General features: G+C 49.3%; 4 protein-coding genes and 1 non-coding gene across 5 annotated transcripts; 1 reads left to right on the top strand and 4 right to left on the bottom strand.

Moving 5' to 3' along the window:
* Positions 1-338: 338 nt before the first annotated feature.
* On the bottom strand, positions 339-3,082 carry VTN31DRAFT_586 (uncharacterized protein; the record flags this gene model as incomplete). The annotated part of the gene is made up of 4 exons (XM_069406405.1): positions 339-1,198; positions 1,247-1,982; positions 2,030-2,848; positions 2,909-3,082. The coding sequence occupies 4 exons, from the start codon at positions 3,080-3,082 to the stop codon at positions 339-341; spliced, it is 2,589 nt and encodes an 862-aa protein (XP_069263442.1).
* Positions 3,083-3,583: 501 nt separating this feature from the next.
* VTN31DRAFT_t19 lies at positions 3,584-3,655 on the top strand. The gene has a single exon. It is a non-coding gene; the product is annotated as a tRNA-Arg (tRNA).
* Positions 3,656-3,884: 229 nt separating this feature from the next.
* On the bottom strand, positions 3,885-5,456 carry VTN31DRAFT_585 (uncharacterized protein; the record flags this gene model as incomplete). The annotated part of the gene is made up of 1 exon (XM_069406394.1): positions 3,885-5,456. One exon carries the CDS (start codon positions 5,454-5,456, stop codon positions 3,885-3,887), a length of 1,572 nt encoding a protein of 523 aa, XP_069263441.1.
* Positions 5,457-6,963: 1,507 nt separating this feature from the next.
* VTN31DRAFT_584 (uncharacterized protein) lies at positions 6,964-10,142 on the bottom strand (the record flags this gene model as incomplete). The annotated part of the gene is made up of 4 exons (XM_069406383.1): positions 6,964-7,998; positions 8,056-8,343; positions 8,397-9,766; positions 9,827-10,142. 4 exons carry the CDS (start codon positions 10,140-10,142, stop codon positions 6,964-6,966), a joined length of 3,009 nt encoding a protein of 1,002 aa, XP_069263440.1.
* Positions 10,143-11,368: 1,226 nt separating this feature from the next.
* Positions 11,369-12,416, bottom strand: VTN31DRAFT_583 (uncharacterized protein; the record flags this gene model as incomplete). The annotated part of the gene is made up of 4 exons (XM_069406372.1): positions 11,369-12,111; positions 12,181-12,249; positions 12,308-12,326; positions 12,375-12,416. 4 exons carry the CDS (start codon positions 12,414-12,416, stop codon positions 11,369-11,371), a joined length of 873 nt encoding a protein of 290 aa, XP_069263439.1.
* Between the last annotated feature and the right edge of the window lie 118 nt (positions 12,417-12,534).

The raw sequence follows: 12,534 nt of genomic DNA, 5'->3' as shown, positions 1-12,534 counted from the left end.
TTCTACATAATGTATATACTTAGGTAGTCTACGCGTTGTCATGATTTGTTCACCTGAATCGTGCGGATTGGTTTAGATGCCTATAGAAGATTGCTTACGGAGTCACCGGACGGGTTCTATGTAGCGGGGATTCCACGCCGGGAGAGGACTGGGATAACGTACAAAATGCGAAGACAGCGACTTGGGATTAACAACTGACATATATCAAAACACCAGGTTAATGTTACAGTCCTAATGTTACAAAAACAAACTTCGCAGAGATGCGATCCCTAAAGCCAGCCACACGACTAGAGAAGGATCTAGGTAGGTACCTACCTAAGTACCTGTTGGGTCGATTCCTACCGCACCGTCAAGTCCGCCATGATATCCTGAGCTTCCTTCGTTTCAACCGCAGCGAACGCACTGCTATTCTTCTCCAGCCCCTTCTCCGCCCGGGCGTAGGCTTCATCGCTGCGGTCCGTCAAGATTTCCAGGTCCTCCGGTGAGAGCAGGCCTTGCTGGTTTTCATCGACGTGGAATTGCTCGAATTCCTCTCCTCCAAGGGCCTTGCGGAGCTCGTCCGCGTCGTGCTGCGGATTCCCGTTGTCGAGCAAACTCCGGAACTTGCCCTTTTGAATGACGAGGCGTTCCAGACGCCGCTTCGAATCTGCCTTTTCGAGCAGTGTTTGCTCGACGGTGCCTTTGGTGGCAAGGCGATAGACGATGACCGGGCGTGTTTGGCCAATTCGATGGGCGCGGTCTTGGGCTTGCAAGTCCTGCTGGGGATTCCAGTCCGAGTCGTAAAGAATCACAGTGTCGGCAGCGGTCAAGTTGATGCCTTGCCCTCCGGCACGAGTGCTCAAAAGGAACAATTTATAGTCTGGATCGGCGTTGAACGCTTGAATCTGCGCTTGCCGGTCAACTTGGCTCACGGCCCCATCGATGCGGCAACACTTCCACGATCGAAGCTGAGTCGCCCAGTCCTCCAACAGGTCCAGTTGCGTCTTGAACTGAGAGAAGATCAAGATCTTGTGACCCTTGGCCATGAGGCAGGGCACTAGTTGGTCGAGGAGAAGCATCTTGCCCGATGCTGTCACCAGGGTTTCGTCCACCGTGGAAGAGTCTTCTCCCCATGGCCAGTAGAAGTTGTGTGGAGAGTTACATGCCAGACGAGCTTGCATCAATGGGTTCTGCAGTTTTTTGTTCGCGATTTCCTTCTCTTTTTGGCAATTAGCATCAGTACTGACGCAAGTCACAACAAACTTACTGGCTAGCTTGATGGTCCTCGCTCGCTCAATCTCCTCTTGCTCCGTCTCACCGGGCAGGTCTTCCTCCTCTTCTTCATCTTCAAGTCCTTGCTCCAAGCGGCGCAACTTGGCATTAAACTCCCGATCTCCAATCTCTCTGTATGTCGGACGCCGTCGGGTGCGGCTCCCGATGCTGCCCGGCGTAGACGAACGCGTCGACTTTAGGCTTTTTGTTGGACTGCTGGACCCGCTGTCATCTGCCTTCCTCTTCGTGCTTGGTCCGCGCGAAGATCGGAGAGATCGTTGAGATTCGATGCGCTCCACCGCCTTATTTTCGAGGAATTGGCGAGCTGTCCCGTTGACAATCTCCCGATACAGCTCCTTTTGCTCCGCTGTCAACGGCGCATACAGTATGTACTCCCGTTTCTTGGGAAGGGAAGCTTCGACATCCGTTTTGACACGACGCAACAGGAAAGGTTTGAGAATAGCATGCATCGTGCTAACAAGCTTGCGTCGTCGCCTCTCGATAACATCCGTGTTTCCGCTCCTGTCTAACACTGACGAGAAATCAAACCAGCTTTGGAAACTGTCCAGATCATTAAACACCTCCGGCAGCAAGAAGTGTAGCAAAGACCACAGCTCGGCAATGTTGTTCTGCAAAGGTGTCCCAGTGATCAGCAATCGATTGGCAGACTTATAGGTCAGAAGCTCCTTGATGAGCTTGCAGTTCATGTTCTTCAGTCGGTGGCCTTCGTCCTACAAGGGGTTAGCTGGCTCCTATCACTCAACGATGGCAAACATACCACAATGATGTATTTCCATTGGTACTGGGAAAGATATTTGCGATCGTTCATGCAGATTTCATATGAGGTGCAGACGACGGGGAAATCCATGTGCCTTTGATCCTGCAGTTTCATAGATTCCTTGCGAATCGCCTCCCGCTCCGCTTTGGTCCCGTGGTAGAGCACTGTTTTGATGCTAGGAGTCCATCTAGCAAACTCATCGACCCAGTTACTGACGGTGCTCAGCGGAGATGCGATTAGGAATGGCCCAGAGACACCCTTCTCTTTGACAAATGCGATCAAAGATATGGCCTGGACCGTTTTGCCCAGACCCATTTCATCAGCAAGGATGCCGCATAGTCCATTCATGTAGAGAGACTTCAACCACTCCAAGCCTTCCAATTGGTACTTGCGCATCTTGCCCCCTGTAACCAAACTGGGTTGCTGCGTAGCAACCAGTCCCTCTTGTTCCCCAATTGCAGTAGGATGGGCTTCCAGTTCATCGGCAGCCTTTTCCAGCGCTTCCTGCACGGTAGGTTTATTTTCAGGCAATTCAACGTCCACTTTCTTGAAGTAGCTCGTGATATCGCGAGCGGCCTTGTCCTTTTTGGTGGTCCGCTTGCTGGATGCCTTCTTGGGTTTGGCATCAGCTTTAGTCCCATTTTCTTTGCTCTGAACATTCTCTTGATTGCTTTCACGAGATCTAGTCGTTCGCTGGCTGGGTGTAGGGGACGCTTTGGACTCCGAAGCTTGTTTTCTTTTGGCAGCCTCCTTCAAAGCTTCTTCTCGTTGTTTTCTTTGCTGTTCTTTCATTTTATCCGCCATAATCGCGACAAATACCTAGTGACACCGAGTTAGTTGTTCTGGTTCACATGTGCTCCAAGCTGGGGCACAACTGACTGAACTGGTTTTGAGCAAATTGGTCAAAGCCCTCGCCTTCGCGTCCATTCCTTCCATATCATCTTCTTCGTCGACCGCTTCCGTGGGAGGGTTCAACTCCATACCGCCATTAGTCTTATCCTCTTCATCTATTTCCGCATCCGCAGCACCTTCCTTCGCCAAGTTGGGTTCCATGGGCGATGTTGGTGGCGAAGATTGAGGACGTGACGGCTCGTCTTCTTCGTTTACCGACGTGGCAGGAGTCGTTCGGCCAGAGTCATCGGTATCCATGGGCCCATCCATGGTTAGTTGCCGGGTCACACTGTACCCTTTGTGCATGTAATCGTCTCCAGGGTTCGGGGGCAATTTCGCGGCTCCGAGGAAAGACGCCTTGTAAAGTGCGTCAATTGTGGCGGGACAGAGCAGCTGCAAGTTGATGCGATCCCGGCACGACGCAATAAATCAAATTCAACCTGACGTAAAATGGGCTTTGTCCTCCAGGGCGATGGAAAGAGCCTCCTTCTGCGCTCCTTCTCGGTTCCCCGGACGCGATCTGCCGCAGGCACGCGTCGCAAAGGACGCACAGACCAATTTTTAATGGCTTCTGTTTGACTTGTTTGACTCAGCGTCGCGTCATCACGTGGATAACCCTAACCCTACGAACTTCCAGTTGAGAGGAGAATCTGGCAGATCATTGGCCGGCTGGCCCAATGGTAAGGCGCTTGACTACGGATCAAGAGATTGCAGGTTCGAATCCTGCGTCGGTCATTTTTTTTTTTTCAGGGTTGGACGTGGGCTGACCGTTGCCCACAAGATCCTGACAGATCCTGACAGATGAACTACCTTTGTTATCAAGGTAATGCTCAACGTTCCTTCAGTCATTGAACTGTTCAGTCAATCATTGACTGACTAAAGCCAACTTAAACTATAGGAGTACGAGTAAATACAGGAACAATAAACCAGGACACGTTAAAAACCGAAATCTTTGAACATGAGATCAACCATTTATCCTCGCGCTTTCCACGCTCCATGGGACCCTACACAGCGGACAGGTTGGGCCCCGGGAGCTTTGAGAACTGATGTCAATCCACGCTTGAATACAGCTTCGATGGTAATTCTGGCCACAACACTCTCTGCACCATACCAACTCTTCCTCCTCGTGTGTTGCTCCATTTTCATCGGTGGATGATTCTTTGCCAATGTTCGATTCAGGTTGAAAGGCAGAATCTCCTCCATGACCGCTATCACCATCTCCATTTTCATTAATTGGATTCTGAGTGTCTGCATTCTCCCTGGAGCTGGCTTCCTCCGATTCATTGGAGCGAACGGGAAAAGCACACTCGAGATTACCATCACTATTGTTTTCAGTAGCGTTCCGGTCTTCGGTGGTGGGTTCGTCACCGGCTTCTGATTCATTAGGAGGAACGGGAGAAGCATTGCCGTCGTTACCGTCACCGTCATCGTTTTCAGTCCAAGTCCTCGGAGTCGGGGTATCTTCGTCTTCTGCGTTGACATTCTCTCCGACATTCTCGAGTAGATCAAAATGAATGGAAAAGATATTACTATTATCGCCATGGCTATCATTGTCGTCATCGATTTCGGCCGGACGTTGATAATCTTCATTTTCAGCGGAAGTCGTTTCTTCGGTGCCAGATCTGTCAATATGAACGGAAGAAGCACCGCTATCATTGGTATAAGTCGTCTCACTTCCAGCAGCACGCAGTGGACGGAGGCAAATCCCGCAGTCGCCCTCCACAGGTCTGCGTGTCACCGCTCTGCTAGACGGAGGTACTTCAGTACTCGATGAAGACCCAGTGTCGACACTGGGTAACGAAGGGACAAGAGTGCCGGAGCTCTCAGTCGCAGTTGTTGGCTGAGTGGAAGAAGATGCAACTGCAGTTGTTGGAACGTCTGAGCGTGTGATTGAGACCGCTTGCTCTTCATTGCGTCTTGGCCCATTACGTCGTCTTGTATCTGTCGCATTGTCACCGAGGTTCACGACATTGATGTTGGCGATGATTATGTTCTGCTGGATCTGCGTCGTCGTTGAAGTCTCGAAGTTGAAGGTCTGCTGGGTTTGTCGAGGAGTATCACGCCGTTCCTCATGTTCACGAGGAGCTCGTTGTTCTCTCTCTTGTGGACGCTGCGGAGAATCATGAGGACGAGCTATCCTTGACTGCGTTCCACTTCGAGCTCTCCGACTCTGGACGAATTTGCGAACTTTCTCAGTCCACTCATCAACACAATCCTCTGCTTGATACTGGTGCCAACGTCTGCATAATAGGAGAGGTGCGAGTTCTTCTAGAATGTCATCGATGCATTCTTCGCCACTGTTGAGAAGTCGGGTTCCTTCTTCAAGAAGTCGCCACGCTGTGCGCCGATTGAAAACATTGGTCCTCAGCTTGCACCGGCGTCCCTTGGTGTATGCGAACCCGACACAGTTGGTCTCCTCGGATGGATGGAGACCGAGTATATTCGAAAGGTGATCAGGATGATCAGCGGGAAGATCTGCCCTACTTAGGGCTGAACGGTAGTAGTGTGGATAACGTGTACTTTCCAGGTAAGACATGTTGTCGAATGTCTGATATCTCAGTTGAACCTCGACGTACTCTGATGGTCACAGCACGGAGGTCTTTTACAGTCCCTTTATATTTGCCAGAGACTACAACCTTTAAATCGATGCTACGGTACGATATGGCGATGAATGTACAAGCCACAATCCCGCCTCCCAACACCGCCTCATGCATAAGCACAGCCAAATATGAGCCATGTGAGTAGGGAAAGTGCAGTCTTAATGGCGAATTCATGAACTAAAAAGGAAGACGACTATTGACCACAGGATTGCGCTTCTCCTTAGAAAACCTCAAGCCCCGCATACTCATGAACGACTTGCTGCCGATTGTTCGTCTTCCTCCAGTCTAGGAATGTCAACACACTTTGAACATGATGGAAGCAGGGCCAAGTAACTAAGCCTTGAGCCGACGGAGAAAGCAGAAGGAATACTGTGCTCACTTCTCGGGGGCTGTACAGACGCAGAGCCGGCGGTACTTGTGACAAAATCGGATAGTATAGCCGTGCTAAGCGAAGAATCCTTTGCATGGCACATGCAGCGACTAGGTTCTTGAGACGTGCAGCCTCCGCCATGCTTTTCGAAGGCTGTACTTCGTACGAGTCGCCAACCTGCACGATTTTACTGGGAGTAGTGGGAGATGTTGAATGATCGTTGACGTTTTCCTAGAACTTTATCTCGAACATAGCAGAGCGGCACAGTTTTTTGCCTCTGTAATCTGCAGCCAGGCTAAATGCTCGCTCGATTTGAGCCCGAAGGTCAAAATTCTTTCTCCATAGGTTACGGGGACCGTGGTCAAGGCTGACTTGACTGAACAATCAGACTTTCCTGTTCGGGTTAGTTGGTCAAACCATTCTGTTAGGGTTACGCCTAATCCGGTCTGATCATTGGCTCAAACCCTAACTTTATGCTCGACTGGACCCCAACCCTTGTCAGTACATCAGCGCTGTTCAGCGACAATCTCCGATCAGAATTCTGTTGTTTAATCGCGGGGTCTCGAACATCTGCCACTTTATTTAGAATTATGATAATACACGAGGTTGTGCTGTAGGTAGAGAAACTGCTCGTAGGAGGACTCAGTACGAGTAGTTCTTCAGGCAAAACTGGAAGAAACCAAGTCTGCTTTTATAAATCTAACAACTTGGGGAGAGTATCGTTTCGGAAAAAACATAGCCGGGGGTATTCTGAAGTCAAGTACGCTTGTGGTGTGCAAAGTTCAATGCATGGCCCAAACCCCCTGTCCTTTGCGTTGTGTTGCATGTTCCAGAATAGATAACCGTAGGGGTATATACAAGTCGGTGCGCAAACGATCTCTCTAACAGCAACATCGCTGAGAATGTCGAAAATACTACGAAACACTAATTCAATGTAGATTTAGAGACGAATGCCAGTGAAGAGAGTTCATGCCGATATTGTTATGGTAACCAGATGATAGTTTTTTTCTAGCAATGCCAAGCTATACCTAACGGTTAGGGTTATGGTTGTAGTATTCTCATCGGAGCAAGGGTTAGAAGACTACTAATTCTGCAACAGTCGCTCCAAGTTCTTGTTCCTCGCCCTGGGTGCCTTCGATAGTAAGGCTGACTTCGCGTGTGTAAAAAGTTTTATCCAGTAGCGCAGTGGTCATATTTCCATCCCTGATCTTCACTTCCAGAAGTTCCTCCGGATTGAATGGAGAAGAAATGCCAACATCGTTAGCTTCGTAAAGTACTGCAACCGTGTCTTCACTATCCAATAGACGACCGTGAATTACGAAGCTCCGAGCTGGAGACGAGCCCCAATTAATCTTGAACCCTGAGATATTCGTTGGTCTGCCAAGATCAATAGTGACGGTCGCGCTTTCGGGTGTCAATGGCTGCCAGACTGTTGCGTTCGAGCCGTCGACTATGCTCACAGGATAACGACCAAAGACCCAGCGTTGATTCGGAGGGGTAGTGACGGGTTTGCATTGTGCGAGGTTGGGCTTGCCGTCGTAGAAGAAAGGCTTTGTGTCTGGCTGTCGCGTCGGTATAGTTAATGAGTCGCCCGCACGTAAAGTGTACAAGCCGTGGCCGGAATTGTGTTTTCCGATACGGAGTAATGCTGGGATATCGTCTGCCGAAACCAACAGCCGACGTCGCGTAATCGTGGTTGTATCCAATTGAATCGAGATGTCGAAACTGGCCTCTTGCCATTTAATCCCTTTGACCGTTACACCTTGGGGTATTTGTGGTGGCAATGTGGGATCCAAGTAGAGGTAGTCGTGATGCGATCGCATACCGGTCAGTCCATGCGTGAAGACTTGAAGGAAGCCACCAGCCCCGGTGAGGAATGGGAAAGCAGGATGCAAGCCGAACGGGAATGCGGGATTGGAATCATTATCATCTTCGGGTGTGTCAATAGCGGTTTCACTGAATTGATAGAACGGAAGCCGGAGATAGGGCTCTGCGCTGCGAAGGAGATAAGTGTATGATGCGCACCCGCTCTGCTGAAGTTGCGCTTCAGCAATGGCATAAATGGACCAAGTCATGGCGGGACCGTCACGAGTGTTCACGACAGAGTACTTTGGACGCCGGTAAGTGAGATGCACACGAAATAAAGATCAGATGCAATGACATACGTATTCAATATCGTTACGAGCATGCTCTTCGCTGATCCGATAATCCAGCGGATAGTTCATTAGGGCAACGCTGGCTTGCTTTACTTCCCAGTCGCCTTGCATGCCATCAAATTCTAAGGTAATATTGTTCGGCGCAACTGGAATTCGAATCTTGTTGGCAATATCAGACCAGTTTTGTGGAGTTGATTGATTCAAGATCCGTGCTGCTGTTGGTGCAATGTCTCCTAGAAGTCTTTTGATCCCAGCATTGGTGTATGCACCATTGTTCTTGAAGTAGGCAAATTCATCCTTGGATTCAATCAGACAGTCAGTCACGCTAACTGGGAGCGGACTGATCTTACCGGTTCGCCCAGAAGAATCGTTTCATACTCATCCGTCGTTCCATTATAGACAGCATATGCCGCAAACATGTCTGCTGCATTTTTGATCAATGGCCAACCTCTCTCTCCAAGCCAGGAGGTGTTGCCAGTGTGCTGATAATACTGCCACTGTGCCAACGCGATGTCGGTGTTTAAATGGTATTGATAATCTTTGCAGACTCCCGTTCCTGTGCAATTTCCGAAGCGTCCGCTAGTCCATGGGAATAGAGCTCCTGAGTACCCGTGTGATTTGGCATTCTCTACCGCCTGCGGCAGAAGACGTGCTCGATAGTTGTTGATGGTCGTGGCATAATCTGGATGTAGCGCAAGCACGCTCGGATAGACCCAGGTGTCAGCATCCCAAAATACAAGGCCGGCGTATGAGTCACTTGACAGGCCCCCGACAGTAATCGAATTATCTGTCGCTCCTCTGTCTTTCTCTGGAGATCTAAGATTTGTCAACAAGTGAAAGAGCGACGCCCGCACGCTGGTCTGCAGCTCCTGGTCACCTGGTATATCAATGCCTGCGGACTCCCAAACCTTTTCCCAGGCCAAGATATGTTCTTGGATGAGCTCATCCCAGCCAGTGCTCTTGGCGGCTAAGGCACTGTATTTGGCTGTTGAGAAGGTCCTGTTTGGGAAGGCATCGCTGGAAGAAATACCCACGACTTTGTATATTGTCACTGGCTGATGTTTCTTAAGAAGAAGATCCCAGCTTTGAGCTACTGTGCTGAGATTGCGCGATACCCAAGGAGACAATGTCGCATCCCGCCTTGAGCTTTGAACTTTTTCCTCGGTTTGTCTGTCATAACCTTGGTACTGCACAGTTGAGAAAACATAGGCGGTCACGTTCTCAATGCCCCAGGGTTTGACGCTGGTCCAGATAATATTGTCCTCTAGCTCAACAGCTTTATCGCCGAAATGCGCTCGTACAGCGCCCGCACCGTCCAAGATGTCAATGACAGTGCAATTGACGTCGTCAGTAGCTTCGAGATCCAGCCTCACGATACCGACATTGGGCCGTGTTCGGTGTGCTAGGACCGTGTAATTGAGTTGATATTGCGCAGGGTGATCAGATGAAGGTGACCATGTGATATTGGTGTGTACAATGCCGTTTCTGATCGATAACGACTGGTAAAAGCTCTTGACTGTGGCTTTGTCCACACCTGGGACGTAGCCGTGGCCATCACCGGTGACTAAGGCTAAGCCAGTCCAACCTGGAATCCCACTGATAACAGATTCCCCTCCCTTCTTCAAGTTGTCGGGGAGGAGAACATGCTTGACTCGAGCTTGTAGATTCCAGAAGCCCGCGACAGTTCCAAATGTGGCTCTTGGTTGATCTAGCGGCCATGCTGAATATTTGTCAGTGCATAATGTAACACGAACATCATATCATTTAATCTGATCCCTACAGTTCTGGTCATATCTTCCATCTGCTCCAACGTATATCCAGTAACCGACACCTTCAGCTGGAAGCCGTTGACCAAAGTAACCATTAGCCACATACGGGCTTGCCTGGTAGTGATTTTGCACGAAGTCTGTCGTCCTCAACTCCCAACTGTCAAAAGTATTGTCGGAGTAGGATGGCACACCGATATCGCAGCGTTGGTCATGAAGTGGCTGAAAGAGAATATGTGCGGTGATTTGTTGCCATGGCCATAGTCTCCAGCTGTGTGCAACAATGAAGGATAGTAGTACTAAAACCAGGCTAAACAAAAGGCTCACCATAGCAGTCAGTTCGCTCAGATGCCAATAGCATGTTATGGGAAAACAAACTGATCATGATCGTTGATTCATTGTCCCTGTTTTGAACCGCAAGTGGATTTCTTGATTGCCTGATAACTTGCTACAGTATCAGCTGGCGAGTTGTTCGTTGGCTCTTGGGACCCATGAACTTCGTGGATTACAGGCACAATTCTGTGTCGAATACCTAATACTAGACTGGAACAATGTATTGCGCCCGTTCTGGCACAGAGGACTCCGTATTCATAGTTTGATATTAATTGATGTTTCATGATCGACCACTATCTGCGCCGTGGCGTCTTGTTCTGCACACCAGGTGTAATTAAGCTATGGGTGAAGAAATGGCTTGCTTTTCTGGGTCAAAGAGGGAGTGGACCTCAGATCCCCGTGGGGCCCCCCAATCCATTGAGTTGGGGGCGTGATGCATTACTTACCCATACTACGAGTACTCATACATAAATTGTTACCATACCAATTCTTCCTCCGCCCATAGGAACTGCACGGATTCCAGGGATTCACAAAGCCACACAAAACAATGTAACTCCACGAATGAGGTGTGGAAATTCTCGCAGATCATGATCCGTTGACCCGTTTGCTTGCTCCTTCATTGGTAGCATGTAAACAGGCTGGGTCCGGAGTCCTTATCGTTGCATCGAAGCTTGGCCTTGCCTTGGCAACGGAAAGCTTCCGTCATTGTGTATGAAGTATTACATGTATTGATACAGTACTGTAATGTTTGTAACAATAGACTGCATTGTTGACTATCAATACGGTACTGTATCCGTAAGAGCGTCTGCTACTGTTATACATAGAACCTTGCTATAACGAATTCCACCGTACCGAGAGAGAGCCTGTTGAAGAGATTTCGTTATTCATAACCTGACAGTCCATCCCGCCCTGTACTCCCGTCTCTTTCGACAATCCACTGAACGGAACGTCTATGGCATTCCTCGGAACACATTGTGCAAATGCGACCGCTTTCTGTTCGGTGAAAACTCGCCGAAGACTAGTATTCTAGCATTGAAGTAATTAGGCCTACAACATCGAGTGTTCTGCTCTGTTTTGCGCCTGTTAAAACGGATTCACAGCCTCGAGTATCATATGGAGAGACAAATTGTCCAAAAGTTGTAGGTGATGTAGGATGTGCCACTCCTGATGGCATAGGAGTTGAGTATCTGATTTTATGAAGTCAGAAGATACTAGATCTTCACTCAGGCCGCGTCTGCAATCTCTCGGAACATTGTACTGATCTTCTTCAGTAGTGCATGACCTCGAGGAAAGTCGTGGCCAAAAGGATGATGAATCTCCTTCGCCAGCTCCGGAGTGCTTAGTGCTAACGTATGGGCACCATTGTTATGCGCATCGCCACTCTCCGGGCATCGTACATGGAGAGTGGGCATGTCAATCAACCTTCCATGAAGCTTCACATCGTATCGGCCCATTCCCAAAACCCCATCGGTGAAGAACGGAGTACCATCCGCCAGCAGTCTCGTCTGAAGTGATAGCACCTCTTTTCTGATGGCGTCCGCGTCGGGGATATCTGCAGCCTTGTGGAAAGATTTTCGAGCCCGCGTTGCGCTGGGCCGCAGAAACTCGTCCAATGCCTCCTTAACGACTGGGTCTGTAACCGTATCGACATCTAGGGCGCCCTCCTGCACGTCAACGTCTTCGAGTCGGAACACCTTCAGTGGACTGATAGCATTGACAAAGCAAGCGAATCGGAACGGTCGCTCTACAGGAGATTTGAATGGAAATTTCTCGGCATCTGAACAGATAACCTGTGCGGCCAGAGCGGCACCTGCAGAGTAACCAAAGACTCCATCAAATGGACCTTCCCTCTCAATCAATTCGAGCAGAGATTCTTCCGCCTCGAGCACGGATCTCGCCGATAAAGGATTGTAGTAGCCGTACAAAGGCAAGTCAGACGCAGCAGTGGTATATAGTGACCAGTTTCCTGAGCAGAGTTCAGCACTTGAAAAACTTTTCTGTAATCTTTTGGAAGTCAGTCATAGCTTTCCCATACCTTCGGTATGCAGGACAGTCCCTTGGACAAACTCAAAGTCCATATCACTCAAATCGGCGCGGATTGCCGCTGGCGTTATTGATCAGCAGATCATGTTGCCGCCATACCTTCGCGTGATTCGGAGTACCTGTCTGCAGTTTGAATATCTTTGGAGATGTCAGTGTGCTTTACAGAACATAAGAAGGATCGCATACTTCATTGTTGGAGCCACGTCCATGGAGACATAGAATCCTCATTTTTCCGTCCAGATAGTAGCCAGTAAGCCAACCGCTATTTCTGGAGGATATCTTCTCTGAAAACAAGATTGTTATCTGCTAGTCTTCTATTATACAAGGCCGCGAAACGTCCATGTTG

Source organism: Thermomyces dupontii (genome assembly GCF_041956625.1).
Source record: "Thermomyces dupontii strain NRRL 2155 unplaced genomic scaffold VTN31scaffold_1, whole genome shotgun sequence".
Lineage (NCBI taxonomy): Eukaryota > Fungi > Ascomycota > Eurotiomycetes > Eurotiales > Trichocomaceae > Thermomyces > Thermomyces dupontii.
Note: the sequence above shows the minus strand (reverse complement) of the source record. Positions and strands in the feature narration are given on the sequence as shown.